Below are 25085 nucleotides of genomic sequence, written 5' to 3'. Positions count from 1 at the left end.
TGCATGACTTCAAGCTGCTTCTGTTTATTGCTTTTTTTAAAAAAAATATTTATTTTATGGGTAGGAGTGTTTTGCCAGCACGTCTGTGTGTGTCTGTGTGTGCCTGGTGTCCACACAGGCCAGGAGAGGGCATTGGCTCCTCTGGGACTGGAGTTACAGGGAGTCCTCCAGAAGAGCAGTAAGTTCTCACCACCACTGTGCCCTTCTCCAGCCCGTTTGCTGTTTTCGGATCCAGTGTACTTAGAGTTTAGCTAGAATATGTTAGCGACCAGGTTTCAAAGTTTGGAGATGTGGAGAAGAGGGAAGAGAGGTTCTAAGCCAGGCTTGCTTCTCCACCCGTCCCCCATTTCTTTATTATTTATTTATTTTATTTTATTTACTTATTTATTTATGTTTCCTGAGACAGGGTCTTGCTGTGTAGCTTTGGCTGGCCTGAAATTTACTATGTAAGCCAGGCTGGTGTGTGCCACCACAGCAGGACCTAAAACAGTGTAACATATACCGTTCTCCCTACCATTTATTTATTTATTCATTTGTGTGTGTGTGTGTGTGTGTGTGTGTGTGTCTGTGTGCTGTGTGTGTTGTTCCTCGCGATAGCTGTTCATCTTATTTTTTTAGACAGGGCCTTTCACTGGGACTCAGGCTTCACAGATAAAGCTGGCCTGCAAACCTCAAGCATCCCCCTGCGTCTGCCTCCCCAGGACTGGGATTACAGGCCTTTACCACCATGCCTGATTTTTATGTGAGTTCTGGGGATCCAGCTTGAGTCCTCATGCTCATACAGCCAATCCGCTATAGACTGACCATCCTCCCAGGCCCCTCTCCACTTTTTTTTTTTTTTTTTTTTTTTTGGTTTTTCGAGACAGGGTTTCCCTGTGTAGCTTTGCGCCTTTCCTGGGACTCACTTGGTAGTCCAGGCTGGCCTCGAACTCACAGAGTCCGCCTGGCTCTGCCTCCAGAGCTGGGATTAAAGGCGTGCGCTACCACCGCCCAGCCCCTCTCCACTTTTCACATTGCTTATTGAGCAGTATTTTTAAAACAATCAACCAAGAACCCCATTAAGGGCCAATGAGGTGGTTCAGTGGGTACAGGTGCTTCCTGCCAAGCCTGACTACCTAAGGGCAATCCCTGAGATTGACCCACGTGGTAGAAGAAGAAAACTAACTCCTTCAAGTTGTCCTCTGACCTCCACACAAGTTTTGTGGTATGAGCACACCCACCCTCACACACCCCTCAGGAACACATCTACAAAATAAATAAATGTAATGAAAATATTTATTTATTTATTTATTTATTTATTTATTTATTTATTTATTATGTATACAGTGTTCTGTTTACATGTATCCCTGCAGGCCAGAAGAGGGCACCAGATCTCATTACAGATGGTTGTGAGCCACCATATGGGTGCTGGGAATTGAACTCAGGACCTCTGGAAGAACAGCCAGTGTTCTTAACCTCTGAGCCATCTCTTCAGCCCCGAAAAATTATTTAAAAACATAAAAAATAAGCAAGTAAGGAAGTGTCTAGTGAGACACATTTAATCACTTTCTCCCTTAAAAGTTGTCCTCACCACATTCCCACACATCAGAGGTCGAGATGGCCTTTACGGTGTTGCATAGACTTGAAGGTATATCAATCCACCAATCCCCCAATCCCACCAAACCTTTAAGTTGGTTAAATTTGCTGCCATCACAGGCTCAAAGAGTCTCTAAGTAAAGACAAGTCATTCAGGAAGGAGTAAGACTTTAAGCAGGGAGAGGACCCTCAAGGCTGCTTATCCTACACCTTCATCATAGAGAAATATCATTGAGGCCGGGGGAGAATCAGAGTCGCCTTTATTGGCACCCATGTGCTTCAAGTAGATCTCATTCAACCCAGGCTGCGATTATTACTCTCATAGTACAGATTAGAAAATTGGGACCGCCAGGGTATGGTGGTGCATACTGGTGATCTCGGCCCTCAAGAGGCCGAGGCAGGAGGATCGCAAGTGTGAGACTCGTCTGGCCTACCTAGGAATACTGACTCAAACAAAAAGGCAATGGAGATTGGGACGGAGAGTGAAGTCTCCCAGCTGTGAGTGACTTCACAGGAGACTCCCAGCCCACTCTTCTCCCCCAAATTCATTTCACACCCAGACCTCACAAGGATGTTATAGCAATATGGTCTACGAGGCAAGGTCCGTTCCCAGTGCCTACACTTGTTGCCGATCTGTTACTGTAAAGCCTTTCTGGGAAAGGTTCCACCATCCCCAAGTTGCATGTTTTATTGTTGGAGCCCACCTAGGTTTCCTGGTGGCTTTACCCAGCAGGTCTGCATAAAGAGGATGATTGGACCACAGGCCTGAGTACCAGGTGTCTGGGATGGTCTGCACGTGGCTGTGTTGCAGGGAAGTCTTACGCTCCCCTTCTTGGCATTCCTATAAAAGCCCTTTGGCAGAGACAGTCAGGCCCCGTGGATTAGGATCCAGGCCCTCCCGAGGCTCTCCTGCGTTTTCTATCTGTTTCTCTCCCCTCTAAATTTCTATCTAATATTTCCTGCTGCTCCTGCTTAAGAGTGCCCTGGGGAAAAGTGGGGGTGGGATGGCCCCCCCGACATTTCATACCTCAATGTCAGATGTTGTGGAAAGTCACACTCCAGTACCACCTTCCCTGTGCAATGAGGTCCGAGTGTCTGCTGTGTTACTCAGTCTTTCTGTTTATGATAACATCCACAGACACCCTTGGGGCTCAAGATTTCTTACTCAGTGGGGGGTACTGGTTTTTTGTTTGTTTGTTTGTTTTTGTTGTTTTCTCAGGACAGGGTTTCTCTGTGTAACAATCCTGTCTGTCCTAGAACTCACTCTATAGACCAGGCTGGCCTCGAACTCACAGAGATCCACCTGCCTCTGCCTCCCGAGTGCTGGAACTAAAGGTGTGTGTGTGCCACCACCTCCCAGCCGGGGTTACTGTTTTTGTTTCATTCTGTTTTGCAAGAAAAACAAGAATCAGATGAAAATGGGGGAAAGGTATAAAATAGCAATTTACTCCAGAGGAAACAAAAACAGCCCACCATCACGTGGAGGATAGCTTTTAGAGGGGGGGTGTTAGACAAAACCAAATAACTATCAAGTTAGGGTTTTTGTTTTCCTTTAGCCCAGTGACTCCCAGAGAAAGTGGTGTGATAATCAGATGATTCCCTACACACTGGAGTATAGATCGGGTGACTGTGGCTTCCATCAATACCAGATTCGACCAACCTTATGCAGCAGGAGCTACACAAAACTTCTCTTAATCAAGATACTTTTATCCCTGAAATTATTTGGCTAAACAATCGAGCAGCTTAAAAAATAAACAAACAAGCCGGGCGGCGGTGGCGCACACCTTTGATCCCAGCACTCGGGAGGCAGAGGCAGGCGGATCTCTGAGTTCGAGGCCAGCCTGGTCTACAGAGTGAGTTCCAGGACAGCCAGGGCTTCACAGAGAAACCTTGTCTCGAAAAACTTTTTTTAAAAAAGTTACAAAGTAAAACTAAACAATTTAAATACTGAGCACTGGAGAACCGATTAGATAAACGGTAATGTGTTGACTGGTCACACGGAGCTGTGAACCATTTAAAACAGGAGTGTGCAGTGTGATGGAAGCACTTCTCTTAGGATGTAAGATCCATAAAGCCAGAAAGGTGAGCCTGAGGTTACGTGACCTCAGTTGCAGCATTTGGGGGCAACCTGGCTCACGTAGCCATGCTGTCTTTCAAAATGGAAGGGAGAAAGGGAGAGAAGGAGGAAGAGGAAAAAGAGAAAAGCCAGCTGGCGTGGTGGCAAATGCCTTTGACCCTGGCACTCGGGAGACAGAGACAGGTGGTTCTCTGTGAGTTCAAGGCCAGCCTGGCCTACATAGCAAATTTCAGGCCATCCAAAAATACACAGTGAGACACTAACTCAGAAACCAAAAACAAGACTACAAAACGGCACATTATAATCTACTTAGGAAAGGTATTCGCACATGAACAAAACTGAAAGCTAATATAGAGAACTAAAATGTTCTAGATCATTTCCCCTCCTTTTCAGGATTTTCTTTAATGTTGGTGATATCATTTTTTGTTTTAAGAATGGGTTAGACCAAAATGGTACATGGGTTCTGAGCTCAGAACTGAGAATTAAAGGCTTATGTTTTCTTGTTCTTTATTTTCTTTCTTTCTTTTTCCCAAAACCAGATGCACCACTGGCCTTCCTAGGCCTTGATTTTTCCATCTACATAGTGGGTTAGCACTAGTTTCTTTTATCCCAGAATGAACTGAATGTTCAGGAAACCTTCGGCTCACTGGACACAGTAAGCATGGTTCTAGGAGAGTCTCAGGAGGCAAGATGGAGAGGAAAAGACAAACAGGCACTAATTAACTTTCAAAGGAAAGATTATCCGCATTAATGGGAGATGCGTGCACTCCTTGTTAGGTGGCAACTCCAGTTTAAGGTAGGCTGTGAACCTTTGGGCTTTGAAGATAGGAAGCTGCCATCCAGACACACGAGCCAGGATTCCGGCCTCCTTGTGCAGAAGTGTGCACTCTGAAGAATCGCACACAGTAAGCAGTTTGAGCGGACGGACTGACGATGTGTAAGAAGAGCCCAACGTCCACGTGATGAGGGAAAGAGCTAGACATTTTGCAAGGCTGGTTTAATTTCCAAGCGCTTTGTAACTCGGCCTGTCTCCTTTAGCCGGCACAGACAAGGGAGATTTGATTATCTCGTTTCCTGCGAAGGTTATTCAGCCCCCCAATCCCATTAAGTCCCTCTCTGCACTCCAGTGCACCGGCCTTCCCCAGGTTATCAGCGCAGGGAGAGTAAACAGAGACGCTGGATCCGGTTTGTGAGGAAGAAAGTCAACGCCGAGTTTGAAAGGGTGACAGCCAGCTGCCGGGAGCTGAGGAACTCAATTAGACTGAGCGACAACTATCTCATTATCTCCTCCGAAAATGATCTAAATACGGAAGAATCTAAAAGTTTTAAGTAAACTTGTCGCACCGACGGTCTAGGTGACTGAATCTCCTTCTCAAAAAAAACTTTTAAGCACCCACTTGCGTATTTATTTATTCTAAGCGCAAAGCGGCTGTGATAATTACGCTGTCAGATTCGCTGAGCTAATGAGCAGTCACAGGAGTGGAAGGGCTTGCCTCGCTGCGGATCACTGAGGGAGAGCCGTCTACTGCCTCCCCTCTTCTCCCCTTCCCTTTCTATCTTTTCCTTCTCCGCTTTTTCATTTTCTTTTACAGTGAGTTAGGAAGGAGAGCCTGGCAGCCTGCGACCCACTGAATCCTTTTGATTAGATTCTCTCTTTCAGTCCCTCTCTCTCTGTCTCTCTCCCCTTCTCCCTCTCCCTCCTTCTCTCTCCCTCACTCCCTCTTCTTTCCTCTCTCCTCCCACCTCTCTCCTCCTTCCTTCTCCTCTCCCTCCTCCCCACCTCTATTCTCTATCCCTACTTTGAGGGCAAGGCAGCCTCTGGGAAACCCAAGCTTTTCATGTCACTGTCTCCAAGGTACGAAGAGGTTTCTCCTGGAGACAAAACTCCTAAATCGGCTTGTATTTGAGTTTACAGAGCCATCTGCAAAGTATGGACACTGTTTATTTTCGCCGTTTGTGCTGTGATGTGAACTAAAGGAAAGTACAAAAGGGTGTAATATTGCATCCCTGTGGAAAAACGTCTTATTCGGACCAGCAAAGGCTTATCCTCCTGTCCAAGCCCAATCCCAAACCAAAGATGTCAACAGCGCAGAGTTCCCACAGCACCGAGGCAGAGAAGTCCAGGCCAAGTCAGGCAAGGCCGACAGCACAGCTTCTTTCTTCCCTTTGGGTGTGAACAGCTCTGAGCAAACAGTATCATTAAGACAGTATGTGCCTTTGGTGTGCCAAACAGACGCTCTGTCTCTGTTGCATATTGAGCTATTTGGAGCAACCCGGGTTCCTGCAGACCGTGAGCTTGGAGAAGCAATGCCTGAGTGGGAAGGATGCTGTGAGCAAGTTCTGTGCTCATGTCTCTGCTCATGCCTCTGCTCATGTCTCCAGCAACAGCAACTGTTCGGCGTCAGGAACTGTGAAAGGCGTCTTGCACACGTTCATGGGTTTTTTTGTGTTTTTTTTTGTTTTTGTTTTTGTTTTGTTTTGTTTTTTAACTCACAGAGATCTGCTGGGAAGTTTTGTTTTCCTCTCATGCAGATGAGCCCCTTAACGGAACATCAGCTTTGGAAGGATTTGGCCCATCAGTCTATTGAGCGTAGTCAGAGACAGGTGTGTAATAAACATAGGCATCTGTGGAGCTGCAAACGGCCAGGGTGACCGACCAATCAAATACAGACTGTCCCTGATGGGCAATGTTTTCATTTAAGAGTTGTTTCAATGTTATAATGGGGTGAAAGCCATATGCATAGTAGGAACCCTAGAACGGGCCTTCCATGCCCATGGGTTCCCTGACTGCAGAATCTATCAGATTCAAGTAACCCCACATATTCAGGGGACTGTCTCTGGGCTTAACGTGGGCCAATTTTTCTCTTATCATCATCTTTTAGATGCTGTGTAACTGTTTATGCAGTGTGTACCGCATTAGTGGTGATGCGTAACCTAGAGACAATTGAAAGGACATCGTATGTGTGTGTAACATGCACTAATGGTTCTGCTTTACACGAGAGATTCAGCATCTTTTGGCATATATACTAGTCCTGGAACAGTGGCACAAGGGATGACTTTATTTCAAGTTTTGACCTTTTGGGGGTCTAGTGACGCACTCTCTCCTCACTGGGTGGTGGCAGAATTGTTCTGTGTTCCCAGTCCCACAGTCACCAGGGAAACAACCAGCTTTACGGTGTACAGTGTGGGTAAGCTCTCACGTTCCGTAGGTTAGGTGTGTTCCGTGCTTGCTGTGGTTGTTATTGCTTTGAGGTAGGGTCTCATTAAATACATTTTTATATTAGTTTATGTATGTGAGCATTTTTGTCTGCATGTATGTCTGCACACCAGGAGAGGGCATCAGATCCTGTAGGACTACAGTTCTAGACCATTGTAAGCCATCATGTGGGTGCTGGGAATTGAAGTCAAGACTTCTGAAAACAGGGCCAGTGCTCTTACCCGCTAAGCCATCTCTCCAGCCCTTTTAAAATGCATTTCTGATGGAGCTGGAGAGATGTCTCGGTGCTTAAAGGCAACAATTGTTCTTCCAGAGGACTAGTTCCTAGGTTCAGTTCCCAGCACCCATACCACAGAACACAGAGAATTGGTTCTCAGCCTGTGGGTTGTGATCCTTTGGGGTTGCATACCAGCTAACCTGTATATCAGATATCCTGTACCTCCAATCCCAGGGGATCCAGTGTCCCATTCTGGCCTCCACAGGTACTGCATGCATAGTGTACAAACATACATGCAGGTAAAACACCCATACACATAAAATAAAGAATCCATTTTTGATGTATGATATCTGTTACCATTCTTCTGTGCTGGGGATTGAACCCAAGGACTTACGATGGTTTACCAAGACATGTCCCATGGTAAGCCAAGGAATATCTGTCTACGTATAAGGATGAAGGTACTACATAAAGATATTTCAAAATAGTTTTTTTTTTTATTATTTTATCAAAGTCATGCCTTAGAGTCTATTTAGAATCTCTTTAAAGCAGTGGTTCTCAACCTTCCTAATGCTGCGACCCTTTAGCACAGTTCCTCATGTTGTGGTGACCCCGCCTCCAACCATAATATTATTTTGTTGCTACTTCCTAATTATAATTTCACTACTGTTATTAATTGCAATATAAGTACCTGATATGCAGGATATCTGACATACAGATTATCTGATATCCAACCCCCAAGGGGTTGTGACCCATAGGTTGAGAACCATTGCGCTAGCAACTAATGTTTCTGACGGGTCTTTTAACCTTCCACAGTATATTTAGCCCCATGTGGTGCTCTTTGCCTGCCCCTGCTGGGACTGCAGTCTGGACTCCTGGGCTTGGCGTTCTAACTCTTCCCCGTGGGTTCCAGGCCCTTCCCCAATTTCACCCGTGTTCATTTGGTGGGTATACACTGAAGTGAATTAAACCGAACACTTGGCAACTGTCAAAGATTTGGAAAAGCAAGTCAGCCCTGAGTCAGTATAAGTTATCGGGAAGTTTGCCTATTTTGACGTCTCTTTGGGTAACAGATGTTACAGCAGGTGGACAAAATAGATGTCCTGTGGAAGATCTCAGGAAATCATACGTTGATGCTTTTCTCTTTTCTTCCCTACAGAGGAGTCTCTGTTTGCTGTTTCGGGCGTGGAGCTAAAGCCAGAAGCGTGTGACCTTTCGGCCTCCTGCAGGACGGGTCACTACCTACCCGGGTTCAACAAATGTTGGTGAGAAGAAAAGGTGAGCTGATCCAGATCCTAGCAGGTACACAGTCCCAGAACCGACAAGTGATCGCTGCGGGATGGAGGGAACACTGTTCACCTCTGTCCCGAGACCCCCACTCCTCCTCAGAACCCCATTTCCTAAGCTGGGGAAGAGGTGAGGATGTCCGTGGCTACTTCCTTCACTCCTGGAGCTGCAGTGGGCTCCTGAGTCACAGCTCGTGAGGATTTCCACCCACGCTGTGTAACAGAGCTCCAGTGACGTGGTTTTCCTTAACGAGGTAGGCCTCTCTGTTAGCTGGCAGGGCGCGTCGGGGCTCAAGTTGACCCACAGACCCGCTTCCCCCAAAGCCTGAGAGGTTTCCTGGGCTGTGGGATATCCAGTGCTGATACCCACCGCTCCGGCTAAGTCAAGATGCTTCACTGTCTTTGCCACCTTGTCAGGCAATCTCAAGGAGTGAAAGGCACTATGGGAAATTTTCCCAGGTCCGCCAGACCCTAGCATGTGCTGGCCTGCACAGAAGCCTGGCGGGACACTCCCCAACGCCAAGTACAGGCACCCCTGTGCGTCTCGGGAGCACTTCCTACTCTGAGCCTCTGCCTTGAGTGGAAGGGACAGGAGTCTAGCCAGAGTTAAAGTGAAAACCACACGCAGGGTCAGCCAGATTCCAGACCATAATCACTACCCTATGACTGGGCCACCCAGTTGACAACCACAGATGGGCCGTGTCTCCTGGGTGGAAACCACTGGCGTATCCCCCGGGGTGTGCACCCCAGTGTCACTCACAGGGCGTTTTCCAGTTCTTTGTGACTGTCTGGTGGATCTCTGTTCCTGACTGTGATGACTGAAGGTGTCTGGGCATCAAGGGTGTCCGCTTTCTGGGCTCTTCCGCAATCATCTGTCTTCAGAGAACAGGGGAGTTTAGAATCACAGCTGTTCCCCAGAAGAAACGCCTAAGTTTGTGTCTTGACAATGCACAGTTGGAATTACAAATAGCAATATAGTCATGGTGTTCCCCATGCAAAGCAGTTTCCAGGGCAGAGGTTTTTTTCCTTGCGCCATTTCAAACTACCCAGTTGGGAGCAGGATGAACTCGAACTACAGTTCCTGAAGTGAAAGGTTGGTCCCTCGCACCATTATCAAGATGCCATTCCTTCTCGAACTGAAGACTGAACCCAGGGCCTGGTGTGTGCTACACAAACACTTTATCCCCCCCCACACACCCCCATCAAAAAAAGATCAATGGGAAGGGCCTCAAATGCTTCTCTACCTTAGTGTTACTGTTATCTCTATTATGGTTACAGGCTCATCCTACTTTTAAAAAACTATTTAAAATTTAAACAATAATAAAAAGCCAGGCGGTGGTGGCTCACGCCTTTAATCCCAGCACACAGTATGCAGAGGCAGGAGGATCTCTGTGAGTTCCAGGCCAGCTTGGTCTACAGAGTGAGTTCCAGGACAACCAGGGCCACACAGAGAAACCCTGTCTCAGAAAAATAAATAAATAGATAGGTAGGTAGGTAGGTAGATAGATAGATAGATAGATAGATAGATAGATAGATAGATAGATAGATAGATAAGTTTAAATTTTTTTTGTTATGAGTGTTCTGTCTCGTGTAAGTGTGTGTACCACATGCAAAGCCTGGTACGTGAGGAAACCAGAAAAAGGCATCCAATCCCTGGAACTGGAGTTACAGACAGTTGTGAGCCAGCATGTGGGTGCTGGGAACAGAACCTGGGTCCTCTGCAAGAGCAGCTAGTGCTCTTAACTACTGAGCTGTCACTCTCCCACCAATTTTGTCCTACTTCAGCAGCCAGAAGGGAGGGAGAGAACCCTGCCTTCCTGTGCCTTTCTGATCTCCACAGGACTCCCGCAAAAGAGCTGCTACCTCTAGACATAAAACTGGTCACAGTGGAAAATCAAGTGGATACCGTATGTGACGCTCCATTGAGAGAGCTTCAGAACAGTGTCCAGCGTTTGGACAATCCCCTAGGCCAAAAGCTCCGTTTCTTTATAGGACAGACTGAGAGACAGACAACTGGAGCGTTCTGGAGCCAGAGTGGGTACTTGCTGAGGCCTGCCCCTTTAAAGAGAATAAGGGCCGTGATCACCCAGACACTGCCCCCCCCCCCCCCCCCCCCCCCCCCCCCGCAAATCTTCTCCTCTGAATTGAGTTTATGCTAAAATATTCACTTTTCAGGGGAGTCGAAATGTAAATTGGGGTCTTAGGGCTTGGCCACCAGCACCAGCTCCTCAAAATTAAGACTCTTGGTAGAGCCACAAAAATATGAGTTTGGGACTTTTAAATAGATACTGACGCCCACGACAAGAAGTGTTCTGCACGCCAACCATCCACCGTCACAGGTGCGTCTCGTATGTCACTTTCAAAGTTGGTGTGGTTCCACCCACGGATGTGGTGAGTTTCCACTCAGGTTTGTGAAGTCGGAGGTGAATTTAAGATATTTTCTGATAGGTCTCACTTTGTAGCCTTGTCTGGCCCAGAACACACAGAGATCCACCTGCCTCTGCCTCTCGATTGCTGGGATGAAAGGTTTGTGCCACCACACTGCAGTGATGCCTTCGGTGGCTAGAGAGATGGTTGGGGCTTACGAGCACTGGCTGCTCTCCCACAGGGTCAGGTTAATACCCAGCACCCAGATGGTGGCCACAACCACCTATCACTCCGGTCCCAAAGAATGCAGCGCCCTCTTCTGGCCTCCCTGGGCACTGCATGAACGTGGTGCACAGACTAACCCCCCAGGCAAAACACACATAGCAACCCACACACATGACAATAAATAAATTTTTTAATGAATATTTTAAGATGGCATAGTCCTTAATCATCACCTTTTAAAAACGAAATATGGAGTTCTGCCAGTAACAGTTTCCTTTACTCGATCTGTACTCTGTTACTCGTTTTTCATTTCGTTATTTTTCATTCCCTTTCAGGGCTACAGCCATGCTGTTTCATTGCCTCCGCTGACTCTGAAGCCTTCGTGCCCTGTTCCCTTCTGGACCAGAGATCCTTGTTCTCTCTCCTGCCACCTGGAATACTTAAAATGTGATGTTCAAGGCAACGATAAAATACACGAAGAGGATGCCATGGAAGGTTACTGCTATTGTTGTTGCCTAAACAAACAGACGTAAACAGAGGTGACGGGGGGGGGGGGGGGGGGGGGAGGGGAGAGAGAGCTTCAGAACAGTGTCCAGCGTTTTGGACAATCCCCTAGGCCAAAAGCTCCGTTTCTTTATAGGACAGACTGAGAGACAGACAACTGGAGCGTTCTGGAGCCAGAGTGGGTACTTGCTGAGGCCTGCCCCTCATGTCCTTACAACTCTTCCCAACTCAGAGACTCCTGTGACAGGAGGGGCTTAGTCTGGCTTAGAGAGAAGGTGGTCTGTTGGATAAAGTTGTCAACGGATGGACTTGCTGGCGGCTATTGGTGATGACCCCAGGGATGTGTTCTTCCTTCATTGGCTATCGGGATACATTACTACTTCAATTACCCAGATTTTAGGAGCTCACTCTCACTGTTGAGCTCCTAGCTAGAGCTGAGTTTCACTCTAACACCTGCTACTGAAGCCTAATTGTCTGCGGGGGATGGTGAAAGCTATGAGGAACCGAAGCTTCCCTTGATGGTGGAGATACTAGAGTTCCAGAGATGTAACTCAAGCTCTGGGGCACCATCAGACACACGGGCACACACAGCACCCTCGGCACGAGATCCACCCCGGCTGACACTTGTGCCTCCTAAAGGAAGCCTGGGAAACTCAAATTACTTCATCAAGGAGTCGTCTCATGAAATCTAGTAGCCTAGAAACCAGAGACCACTAGAAGAAGGAACCAATTAAGAGAGAATTTTGAAATGGTAACTGTCCACCCAGTGTCTTGGATGAAAAGGAATGCAGATGGTCTCCCCGAAAAGCTGCCTTTGTGTATATTAGCAAGCTATTGGACAAAGTCTGCCCGCTGCACCTGCCAGATGAAACAGTATGGCCTGGGACGGGGCGGGCAGGGTGTATTCACAAACGGCAGGTCTTATTCAACCTAGAAACATGCCTGTAGGGGTATGGTAAAGGATTCAGATTTCGGTCCTGCTCTGGTCAAGGATTTCTATTGATGACTTGAATAAAGCAGGGAAAAACATAACTTACTCATACAACTCACTGAAATAAGTACTACTGCTATTATTATCCCACCCTATAAATGGAAACAGAGGCTCGGCAAAGTTAAGCGATTTCTCTAAGGCAGTATGCCAGAGTTCAAGTGCAAACCTCACGTCTAAGTGTGTCCAGTGTCTGAGATCTTCCGATAACCACATCTCAACTGGATCTGTAGACGGTTCTACTGTTGAAGAGACAGCTGATGTTTCACGTCAGCTCACAATTCAGAGGACTCAGACCTGACTAATCACAGCGAGTCAAAACAATACTTATTCCCGTCAGTTTTTATCTGATTTAAAATCTTACACACTGGCCTTAAAATGCCTACAACTTAAGTAAGGCCGCGACTTAGTGGAAAGTAGCGCTTTTAAGTACAAGGTGAATTAATTATATAATCTGTCGGCCCCCAACAGATAATGCTAATCCCTTCAGGCTACAGAAATGAAATACTAAGACAAGACGTTGCCCCACAAGAACAAAAGCAGCTTGGTCTCTGATCTGGGCACATTTGAATCATGAAGCTCAGCTCCACGTATCACATACCACACTCTAAAAAAGTAGCATAAGAAATAGATGTGTATTGTGCACCTATTAGTCTGCCCATCTAATCTTGCATAATCTTAGCAGTACTAAGACATAGTAGAGTTTACAGAGAGCACTCAGAAGCAGATAGAAGTAGCTAGGGTTTGCTGCACAAACTGTCCCCAAAGCCTCTGCTTCCCCCAGCACACCCCCAACTCTGCTGCGTGCTCCAAGGTGGACTACTGGGACAAGCCACATGGGGGGACAGCTGCTGTAAGAGAAAACCCAGGAGCCAGAGACACTCTCCAGTGGCAGATGGCTGTCACGGAGCAAAGGGGCTGCCAGCTGTGGGCCACCGCAGGTCAGTACAGGCTGCTGCTGCTTTGGGAGAGTCAGGAAGACTCCCCTGCCCACGAGCAGGGACTGAGTCCCCTGAGCTGGCTCCCCTGCCCATGAACAGGGACTGAGTCCCCTGAGCTGGCTCACCTGCCCATGAATATGGACCAAGTTCCCACCACAGTGGTGGCTTCCTCTGCCCCCTGGATGATACAGAGAGCAATCACCAAGATTCCTAGTTGGAAGTGAGAACAGCTGGTCCTTCGGATTCTTAGCATGACCTCTGAGCATCAGGGACATGGGGTTTCCCTAAGACCCTGCTGCTGCAAGAGTAGGTAAATTTGTTTTATTTTCTGTGAAAGCATTTTTTTAATTAAATTAACAAAATCATCCTCTTTAGTTAGGTGGTGGTTGTGAATGCCTTTAATCCCAGCACTCAAGAGGCAAGAGGCAGGCTCATCTGAGTTCAAGGCCATCCTGGTCTACAGATTGAGTTCCAGGACAGCCAGGGCTATACAGAGAAACTTTGTTTTGAAAAACAAAAACAATAATTATTCTCTTTAATTCTAAGTGGAAGACAAATTAATTATGATTGTGTTTTTTTCTCCTTTAATGAGATTAATAAAAATTATGTATACAGCTCTAAAACATTCAAATTTCCGTCATTCCTTAATTTTGTAAAATGAGCATTCCTGCTGTGTGTGCATTGTTCCTCCCATGTTTTTGTTGATTCCTTTGCTAGAGATGCACTTGGCTTTTAAAAGCATAATTATTTGCAGGCCAGTCTGGTCTACAGAGTGAGTTCCAGGACATCCAGGGCTATTACACAGAGAAACCCTGTCTTGAAAAACAAACAAACAAACAAACCCATAATTATTTGTACTCCATTTGATTAGCAACACTTAGCCATTACTGTTGTTCCTTTGGGAGTTCTGTCTCTGGATCATCCATAATCAGACTGTACTTCCTGCCTCCTCAGTGGGTGGGGAGGACAACATGATTTGTTCTACCAATGGTTTGTGAGAGGGAGTGGTCAGTGTCATCTCTGGGCCAAGCATTCCCTGGATTACCACTGCAGGGCTGTCCAGATTTGCTTTGTTTTGTGGTTTGGGGTTACAGGGGCCAGAAGCACTCAAGATGAGCCAAGGATAAGGAGATATAGGACAGAGTTCCCGAATGACGCACACAGTGGGAGAGAGGCGGAAAAATTTCTACTTGGACTGGAGAGATGGGTCAGAGGGTAGAAGCCCACCCACACTGCTCTTGCAGAGGACCCACGTTCAGTTTCTAGTAGTGTCCAGCACCCACATCAGGCATCTTGCAACCACTTGTAACCCCAGCTCCAGGGGATCCGATTCCCCTTTGACCTCTGAGGACACTCCCACATGCACATACCCCTCCCCCCCCCACGTACACATAAAACAAACAAACCTTTATGCTATTTAAGCTACTAATATCTTGGAGTTGTTACTAAGTATAACTGAAACTTTCCTAACCAGGACTGGGCACATGAAACACAGACCTGCGCTGTCCACCTTTGGTGATGAAAGTGCTGTAGACTTCCATCTATCACTTTGTTTCTTTTTGTGTCGTTGTTGGTTCTGGGGGTTGACTCTAGGGCCTTGTGCATGCTAGGCAAGTGCTCTTCCACTGCAGGGCTGTATCCCTAGCCCCTTATACTTCAATCTAAGTGATTAAGTCTACACCACCAGCCCTTGGCTCTCACAACAGTTCCCGGCACGTAGCCAAGTGTGGCTGATGCCTCCTGTTCTGGGACAAAGTGCAGTCCCGTACACGTTGGAAGTTCTGTTGGACGGTGCTGGCCATGTTAGGGCTTTTATGAAAGTTGATAATGGCACCTGCTAACATATCTGAATATTTGGGGTACGTACATCTAACAACACCTTAGAGTTAGTCTTTAAACTTTCACCATTTTAAAAGTGAGCTCTCTGGGAGAAGCAAACCTATCCTCCCGAGCAATTAGGTTCCCTAGAACCGAACAGCTCAAGAAGCCGTTTCCCGAAGGTGACGTTGACATCTCGTTCCTCTTGACATCTTTCGTAAACGAACCCCCAAGCCATTGTTATCTCCATCCACCTCCTCAGAGCCTTCAAGCCTCATATTTTTGTACTTCTAACTCTTCTTTGTCTCTAGGAGGGACAGTGTGTCCTTAGAAGACCTGATGTGTGTGCATCGTTGAATAAATGGCTTATTATCAATATTGTGAGTATTTTCAGTGGCTATTACATGAAGGTATTGTGGGAGTCCAAAACGAACCAGATGTAAAAATATTCATCCAAGTCTGCTTATTGACTCATTCAACAGTCATCTGAGATCTAGAAACACAGAGTAGTTAACATTCCCCTCAAGGGGACTTGCTTTGGCAGCACATATGTTAATATTGGAATAATACAGAGAAGATTATGAAAGAAGAAGGACCCTGTACAACAATCTCTCTGTCTGTCTCTCTGTCTGTCTGTCTCTGTCTCTGTGTCTCTCTGTATGTGTCTCTCTGTGTCTCTGTCTCTCTCTGTCTCTGTCTCTCTCTGTCTCTCTGTCTCTGTGTGTGTGTGTGTGTGTGTGTGTCTCCAAAATACATGTTTCCCCGGAGCATCCTATAGTCTGATAGAGAGTTAATGGAGTTCACATCAGATTCGGTGAGAACAGAGCTCAGAGATGATGATAAACTTTATCCTGAGAGAATCTGCAAGGCAGGCAGTTGGAGGAGAAGAGAGCTCTGCACAGGAGACACACCGAAGAGGATGTTTCTGCCTGAGGAAGTGAAACCCGGAATTCAACGTCTAGCCCACAAGCATATCATTTCTCATAGAAGCTCAGAATGGGACTGGGAAGGGAACTCATTGACTGAAGGCCTTTGCTGGAAAATCTGACAACCAGAGTTCAACCCCTAAGACTTCTATGAGAACCAGCTCCTGTGGCTTGACCTCTGACCTCCACACACATGCCATGCACAGCATGCATGCGCTACCCACCCGCATATAAAATAAATCAACACTTTTAAGTCAATAAGTGGGATTTAATTAGTGGGCCAATAGCACAGGAACCCACTTCCTTCTCCTCTGTATCCTTGGTACCTTGGACCTCAGGCTGGTTCCCATCACTGTCCTGAGATTCCACTGCATTTCCAAGCTACGTCAGGAGCATCTGTGCCCAGTGAGACAAGAAGGTATCTCTTCCATCGGAAGAGATCCCAATGGAATTAAATATATCATTCCATTTAAAATTTTTAAATTTTAAATGGGGTGAGGGGTCTCACTCTGTAGCCTGGGCTATCCTGGAACTCATGACAGTCCTCCTGCTTCAGCCTCCTGAATGCTGGGACTACAAACATTAGCTACCATGCCGGGCTTCATGCGTACTGCTCTTTACCTCTCACGGGCCAGATTGCCGCTCACCTCTCCTGAAATGCAGGGGGTATTGGAAGTTTCAGACTGTTCAGAGTTTCCTTCTGACCGGAGGTGGGCCTGCCTTTCTTGAGGGGCAAAATTCTGAAGAATCATGACAAAAGCTGTGAAACTCCATCACATGTGACTCTTAACTGAAAAGAGGGGATTACTGTTGGTAGACAAGGCATAGATCTCCTGTAGCAATTGCCTGTGGGGTCCAGTTGGTGCGTGGGGGAGGGCTGAATAGCTGGAAGGCTTCCAGTCTGGGGGTCTAGGTGGCTTAGTGCATCACTCAGAGTCAAGTGAGTTTGAAAGAGAAAGTTAGAAGCTCCTTCCCAGTCTTGAGTTTGAAGTGCCTTGTCCATCAGATCAAACTGCCAGCCTAATCCCCAAGAACGAAGAGTCACCATGTATGGTTATCACCTGATGGTGGTGGTCTTTGAAGTCACCGGGATGTGGCAGCCCGAACATACCCAGAAAGAAGACACACAAGAAACCACACCAGACCCACACACGGCGGCTGGGAGAAAGAAGCATCGGCAAAGGAGAACGCCAAGCCGCCAGCGCCACAAGGGTTCATGTGCTTCGACTTAGTCCCCAGTGTCACGGTAACTTTAAGAAATGGCATCTAAGAGGCTGGACCTAGGGCTCAATGGTTAAGAGCGGTGCTTGCCACCCTTCCAGGGGACTCAAGTTCAGTTCCCAGCAGCCACTGTGGGTGGCTCACAACGGCCTGGAACACGAGCTCTGGGGGAATGCAGCGCCCTCTTCTGGCCTCTGATGGCACCTGCACTCATGTGGCTCATGCTCCCAACTCCAAATAAATGAAATACATCTTTAAAAAACAAATAAATAAAAGTGGGGTCTAGCACATGGTCTTTTGGCCTGGGTCACTGTTTCCTCACAGAAGGGATTAAAGCTGATCTCACAGAGCAAATTATCTCAGGAAGGAGTTGTTACAAAGTCAGCCACGACCCATGCAGGCCACCACCCATGCAGGCCACCACTCATGCAGGCCCCCACCCATGCTCACTGCCACTTAGTTCCCTTCTCATTTTCCTGCTGTATGTATTGTCACAAATACTGCTAGGGTGATGTCCCCTGACACTGGCTCCATGTTGTTTGAGTCCTGTAGCCATCATAACTGTGAGACAAATAAATCTCTTACTTCATGACATACTCAGTCCCAGGCGTTTTATTATGGCAACAGAAAATAGACTAACACAATCAAAACATTAGCTGACAGAAATTGATAGCGAGAGAAGGTATTATGGGAAGAAAGGCAAAAACTAGAGTCCTTCTGTGCAATCGAAGTCAGGAAAAGCATGCAGTGACCATGTGGTCCAGAGAGCAAGATGTTAAGTTGTAGTGAATGGGACTGGGGGATGGCTGTGTGTGTGCTAAGAGCACTGGCTGCCCTTTCAGAAGACAGAGATTTCATTCCCAGCACCCAAATGTCGGCCCACAACTGTCTGAAGCTCCAGTCCCAGGGGATCCGACACCTCTTCTGATCTCCGTAGGCACTGCACACACGTGGTGCACAAACATACATAAGGACAAAACACCCACGTACATGGAATAAAATAAAGGTTAAAAATGTAAAAACTACGAAAGAGTGTGCTTATATGTATTCCCCAATTGTGTATTTTTTAAAAAGGTTTATTTATTATGTATACAGTGTTCTGCCTGCATATATGCCTGCATGCCAGAAGAGGGCACCAGATCTCACTACAGATGGTTGTGAGCCACCATGTGGTGGCTGGGAACTGAACTCAGGACCTCTGGAAGAGCAGCCAGTGCTCTTAACCTCTGAGCCATCTCTCCAGCCCCAGTTGTGTATTTTTAAAAAAAGAAAAAGAAAGAGAAAAGCCAGAGTGAAGTAGGAAAGGCCATGATATGTTGGCTACTGATCCCTGGTAACTTAGAGGGAGCTGCCTTCATTTACAGAAAAGCGTGACAGGTTAAAGAGAGTTGGCCAGAAAACGGAAGTACACCCTTTCAGAAATTCTCTCCCAAAGGGACAGAGGAGGTCGAATAGCAGCAGAGAGAGAGCAAGGGCCGTGAGTTTCCCTATTTTGTTTAGCACATGAGAGATGATGCACTTTTATAGGCCGAAGGAAGCTGGCAGCATCTGGGGCTACAGTAAACCAACCTGGCTTCTCCCAGCCCAGCTTTGTCTGGCTCCTTACCCCAATAACCCTCACAGACAACCCCCTGGCCTGGGTCGAGCCTTTGGGCACATGTCACCTCTGAGGGCAGCTTCCCACACCACCTCTGTGACAGGCAAACCTCCTGCACACTAATCCCCCCAAACCTGCTCCATGCTCCTAGCCCAGGTCATCACTTGACTTCATGCTCAGTAATTTATGATTGGCTTTGTGTGACAGCTCCTGTTCCTCTCTCCCCTTCTAGAAGGCAAACTCCACACGAACCTTTATGGCAGTCACTGACAATATGCCTTGAAGAGTGCCTTGGTTTTTTATCTTGATTTTTTTAAAAAATATTTTTGCCCTTAAATAAAGGTATTCTTTCAGAATTTCTTACGTGTGTGTCAGAATTACATTCTCCCTATGTTTCCCTTCCAGCTCCTCCCAGGTTCCTCCCAACACATCCCCCTCACAACTTCGTGTCTTCCTCTTTTTAACCCACGAAGTCCAGTCAGCGCTCTCCTCAAGCGCATGGGTGCATGGGTGCGAGGCCACCCACCGGCAGCCGGACAACCTATTAGTGGCCACACTTTCAAAGACAAACTATTCTTTCTCCTGGCAGCTACTTAATATCTTCAATGAATGCACTCTGCTACCACGTCTTGTTCTGTTTTCTGGTTTTGTTGTTGTTTTGACATAGTCTCCCTTTGTAGCCCAGACTGGCCTCAAACTCATGATCCTCCTGCCTCAGCTGAGACCAGGCACTAGGATTATAGGTGCCAATGCCACCGCTCCAGGCCTCTACTAAGTTTTCAACTTCACCCCTAATCAAATACCCAAAACTGTCCTTGGTACATGGTCAGGCTCATAAGATGATTGTACAAGAAATAAATAGGATTCAGAGTTTGAAGCATTGGAGAGAGCCAGGAGTGGTGGTCCACACCTTTAATCCCAGCACTCAGGAGGCAGACGCAATCATATCTCTGCGAGTCTGAAGGAACCTGGTCTCTCTAGAGTTCTAAGCCAGCCAGGGCTACATGGGGAGGTTTGTTTGTTTTCCTCTCTCAAACAAAAAGATAAAGGAAACAAGAAAAGCTTAAGAAATGTGACTTATGAGGTGAGCGAAGGAAAAAGTTCACAAACACAAAGATTAATACGGGAACCGGAGAGATGGCTCAGCAGTTAAGAGCCCTGGCTGCTCTTCCAGAGGACCCGAGTTCGAGTCCCACAGTCATATGGCAGCTCACCACTATCTATAACTCTAGTCCCAGGGAAATCTGACAGCCCCTTCTGGGCTCTGAAGGCACCGGGCATGCGCGTGATGCACAGACACACTTGCAGGCAGAATACCAATGCGTGCAATAAGAGAAAATGTAAGAAGACGTCAGTAGGCTAAGCTGGATGCAGAATCCGAATCCGGTTCCTCTTGTTCAGATCTGTCTCTGCCACTTACTGCTTGGGCAAAGGGCTTTTTGCTCTCTTGCTTCCACCTCCTCTTGTCTGTTGTTTGTTTGTTTGTTCATTTTCTGAGACAGCCCTCACTGCGTAGCACAGGCTAGCCTTGTGCTTGTGGTCATACGCCTGCCTAGACCTTCCCTGGGCTTACAGGCGTGAGCCACCACGCCCGCTCATTTCCTCTTCCTGAAAGAGCAGATAATGACAGCATCTCTCAGATGCTTCCTGTGAGTGAACGAGCTACCACCCCGGAGTTATTGTAAACGGTGCCTGGTGCATAGTAGGTGCTTTAAAAACCATGAGCGCTAATAGTGGTACAGGTGGTTCCGGGGACCCAGGGAAGAGAAAGGGAAGGAACACAGAGGAGTGAGATGTGCCAAAGACCACGGAAGGAAGGCAGGAAGACGACAAGAAACCCAGGCTCCAGAGTCAGGCTGGTGCGGGGTGGGATGGGGGAAGGTGGGGGAGTTCGAGCACCCTGTGCTCTGCTGTGACTGGGTTCACTCTAGCAGCCTGGCTAGACGTGGTCATGATGCAGACCCTGGACTTTCATTGCCTGAACTCCTGCTCTAAGAAACAGATTCAAAACCAATGACCTGAGTTTGAAAACACAGAGATCTATTGCTTTCGACAGACAGGCTCCAATCCGTGCAGACTCTCACGAAATATGAGAATGGCCATGGTTTCCCCCTCCCTCCAGCAGACCTCTTTTGGGTTTTCTTTTAGTTTTACCATTTAGTGTGTTTAAACACATTTGGGGAATCTAAGAGACTCTAGCGGTGCCCACAACAATGGCTGCTAAGGGCCACAAGGCTCTGGAAAAGACAATTCCCCAAAAGGGTGCCTGAGGAAGGCAGATAAAAGACCCAAGTTGGGTCATGTGACAGGTGTCACTTGAGTAAGATACTGAGGCCAGAGATAAAAGCCCACTCCTTCTGGTCACATGACACAGCTTCATTACGCTCCCGGCAGGGGGCCAGAGAGGCTGGATGCCATTTTTTACTTATTTATTTATTTGTGTTTTTTCTTCTTATTCTGTGATAATGAGAAAATGTTTAAACTCCCATCTCTGTGTTTAAACATTTCCTCCTGCTGACAGCGGCGGGATGCCCTTGATCAGCTGTCAGATTGGCAAGTGCAATTTTTCTGGAAAGTAAACAGTGTGTTGGCTGGTGGGAAATAATTCTCTGTTTATTGGTAGCTGTTAGCCGAGGAGTGATGGGGCCTGGTGACAGCCCTTGTCAAGCGAAGAATAAGAAACAAGTTTGGAAATACCTTTAAGACGTCTCCGACAGTAGGGCCTGACTACTTTCTGATAGAAATGTACTCTGAAAAAGTTAAATTAAACCCAGCCAAAAAAAAAAAAACAAAAAACAAAAAAACTTTCCCAGTATTACCAACTTCTGGCACTCTTGTGGCAAAACTGGCATAGAATCAGGGTAAATACTCGGCATGCAGCTGTCAGAGGGTCCTTGACTGTCACTCAATGGCCTGCTTTACCTTGGAGAAACAGAGGCTTGGGCACAGGCCTTCACCTCTTCTCACCAGTAAGAGGAAAACGTAGAGGTTGATACAACAGAGAAACAAATTTGTTTTCTTTTAAAAGTCATGCATGGAACAGCCTGATGTGAGAGGCCTGCTCTGCCACGGTAATGTGTGGGCCTGTGGGCCTACCGCAGCCGGGGTTGGCGTTGATAACCATGGCCCGTGTTACCACCAAAGGCTATGCGGATGTCCATGGTCTGTACTGCAGCCTGAAGCCAGCTGCTGCACTTGAGAAAGCTGGCCCCACCCCTTGCCTGGGCACCAAGAGAGAGCTGGCCCTGGTGACGTGGATGCAGGAGGGCTGGCACCAGCGACATGGGCACAGGGAAGCGGAAAAGCTGGTCCTGTGCCTCACCTGGCCAGCAGAAAAGCTGGCTGGTGGCATGGGCACGGGAGAGCTGGCAGGCTGACCAGCTCAGCTACCATCCAGGCCCAGATCGTGGGCTCTGAGTTGGCCCACCCCAACATCTTCCCCATCTATGAGTTGCTGGAGTGTATGAAGGGCCTGGTTCCAAGGAACCACAGCTGCAGGATCTCCATGACTCGGAAGCTAAAGCAGGATATCCAAGTGTCCCTATGAAGGTCTAGTATTGATGGGTAGCTGAAGCCAGAGACCTTGAACTAGACTAATGACTCATTGCATTGAACATTCTAAAGTAAAGCTGTTTGGGCAAAAGGGTGTACTGCTGTGGTAGTTTGGATGTAATTGACCCCCATAATCTCAGGGAGTGACACTATTAGAAGGTGTGGCCTTGTTGGAGTAGATGGTATTGTGGAGGTGGGCTTTGAGGACTCATACATGCTCAAGATACCGCCCAGTGACTGAGGCCACTTCCTGTTGGCTGCAAGATGTAGAACTCTCGGCTACTTCTCCAGCACCATGTCTGCCTGCACACAATCATGTCCCACCATGATGATAATGGACTGAACCTCTGAACTATAATCGAGCCACCCCAATTAAATGTCTTCCTTATAAGAGTTGCTGTGGTTGTGGTGTCTCTTCACAGCAAATAGAAACCCTGACTAAGACAATATATACGTACACATGCTGTATACGGACACACTAACGAATATGTGGTGGAGAGACCGGAAAGACACAGCAGTGGAATGGTTCATGCGTAGAAGGCTGTGAGCAGGTTGTTGACCAGATGTTCTTTCGGTTTTGGTGGTGGTGGTGGTGGTGGTGGTGGTGGTGGGTGGTGGTGGGTTGGTCGGTTGGTTGGTTGGTTTCTTTATTTCCTTTACTTTTCTAATTTTTATTTTTATTTTTTATTTCCTTTCAGGGGGAGGCTACAAGGGTGGAGGGTGGATATGGAGGAACTGGGAAATGAGTGGGATTGGAGTGCATGCTGTGAAATTCCCAAAGATTTAATAAAAAAAATGTTAAAAAAATAACCTAAAAGTCAGTGTGTGGAGATCAATGGAAGAGCTGGGGAAGGGGCAGTTTAAACATTCTGACCTAAGTATACTCAACAATAGTCAATGGTGTGCGGGGAGGTGGGGCGGGGCATGTCGGTATAAATAACGTACAGTATGTTTTTTATATGTAATACATTGCAGTGGCTAAAAAGACATCATTATAGCCTTTTACTGATTAAACACATCAGAATGAAGTTCCTAACAAAAGGCACTATGTAATCCCAAACTATAGTTCAGTCTGCCAGACAATGCCTGGCTTGCAGTAGAGTAATCCTTAAGGTCCAACTAGTTAAGCAAATGAACTTTGAGTTATGGTTAGAGTCAAGTAGCCCAGAGTGGGAAAGTCCATCTAAGGAGACTTATCTGCACAAGTGACTGATATGGGTCCTGTCTCTGCTCGCCTTTTTCTAAGCTTTATTACTGGGTAGGTGATAGCTGCTCTACAAGGTAACTGTGCAGACTCTTTCTACAGCAACCAGCAGCTGGCTGCAGATGGACTAGCATTGAGCAAATCAAATTTTAATTATAATAATAAGTAAAAGTGAATGAGAAGAAAGTTAAACTGAATGGCTCTTCTGTTTATGTGTCCTTCTCCTCTTCCAGATTGTCAACTCCTCAAAGGAGTTCCCTGGTGGGACACAGTAGGCATTCATTAGTGAATTCAGTCACTCATTCAACAAGCATTTATTATGTTAATGAAAGAAAGAAAGAAATTTGGGTTAGGATAGAGGCTAGTGGTTTGGGGGGAATAAAAGACTCATGCACTTGGCACTCTTAGGAATCCTACCCATTGGCAGTTGGGTAGAGCCTTAGAGACATTCTTTAGAGAGTCTCACGTACTGGTGAGGAAGTGAGCTAGGAAAGATTATCTCATTTTTAACAGTTAATGAAAAAAAGTTCTGATCCAATGTGGTAGTGCATCCCAGCACTTCAGGAATCAAAGGAAAGAGGACAGTAAGTCTCAAGCCAACCTGTGCTACGCAGTGGACTCTGTCTCAAAAACAACAGTGTCTGTAGACAGAGTTATTATTCAGACTTACCTGAATTTAAAATTTTTGGATAATTTATTTCACGTGTATTAGTGTTTTGCCTGAATGTATATCTACGTGTACTGTGTACGTGCCCAGGAAGGTCAGAAGAGGGCATCAGATCTCCCGGAACTGGACTAGGGAATGGTTGTGAGCCATCGTGTGGGGGCTGGGAATTGAGCCTGGGTTCTCTGCAAGAGCAACAAATGCTCTGAATCACTGAGCCATCTCTCCAGCCCCTATTTTAAAATTTCTTTGATTTCCATTTTGTTCTTTGAGATAATGTCTCACATATCCCAGGCTGGTCTGGAACTGGAACTGGTATTTACTACTCGGTTGATGCATGCTGGGGATTGAACCCAGGGCTTTGTGCAAGCTAAGCAAGCATTCTACCAATCGAGCAACATCCCCAGCCCTGCTTTCTTTCTTTCTTTCTTTCTTTCTTTCTTTCTTTCTTTCTTTCTTTCTTTCTTTCTTTCTTTCTTTCTTTCTTTGTTTTGAGCAAAGGTCTTGTGTAGCACGGGCTAGCCTTGAACTGCATATGTAGCTATAGTTTACTATTTCTTCGTTAGACTGGTACTCACAAAGCCACAACTCTGGGTCTGTAAAACATGGCCCTGAGAATGATGTAACGGGCGGTGACACAACCGGGGAGCACCTGGATTTTCACATGATGGGAAGTGGGAAGTTGACTGAGACAAATTCAGGGGGAAAGATC

At 46.8% G+C, this 25085-nt stretch overlaps 1 protein-coding gene across 1 annotated transcript in view; it reads left to right on the top strand.

The window, feature by feature from the left end:
• Nucleotides 1–11493, top strand: part of Cdk15 (cyclin dependent kinase 15) — a 71904-nt gene extending 60411 nt beyond the window's left edge. The window contains exons 10-11 of the mRNA XM_059278132.1: nt 8243–8361; nt 11294–11493. Of these exons, the coding sequence (XP_059134115.1) occupies nt 8243–8352 (110 nt within the window). The 3' untranslated portion in view covers nt 8353–8361; nt 11294–11493. The remainder of the gene's footprint in view (nt 1–8242; nt 8362–11293) is intronic.
• The last annotated feature ends 13592 nt before the right edge of the window (nt 11494–25085 follow it).

Source organism: Peromyscus eremicus, chromosome 13, assembly GCF_949786415.1.
Source record: "Peromyscus eremicus chromosome 13, PerEre_H2_v1, whole genome shotgun sequence".
Taxonomy (NCBI): domain Eukaryota; kingdom Metazoa; phylum Chordata; class Mammalia; order Rodentia; family Cricetidae; genus Peromyscus; species Peromyscus eremicus.
The sequence above is the reverse complement of the archived record's forward strand: the minus strand, read 5'-3'. Positions and strand labels throughout refer to the sequence as shown.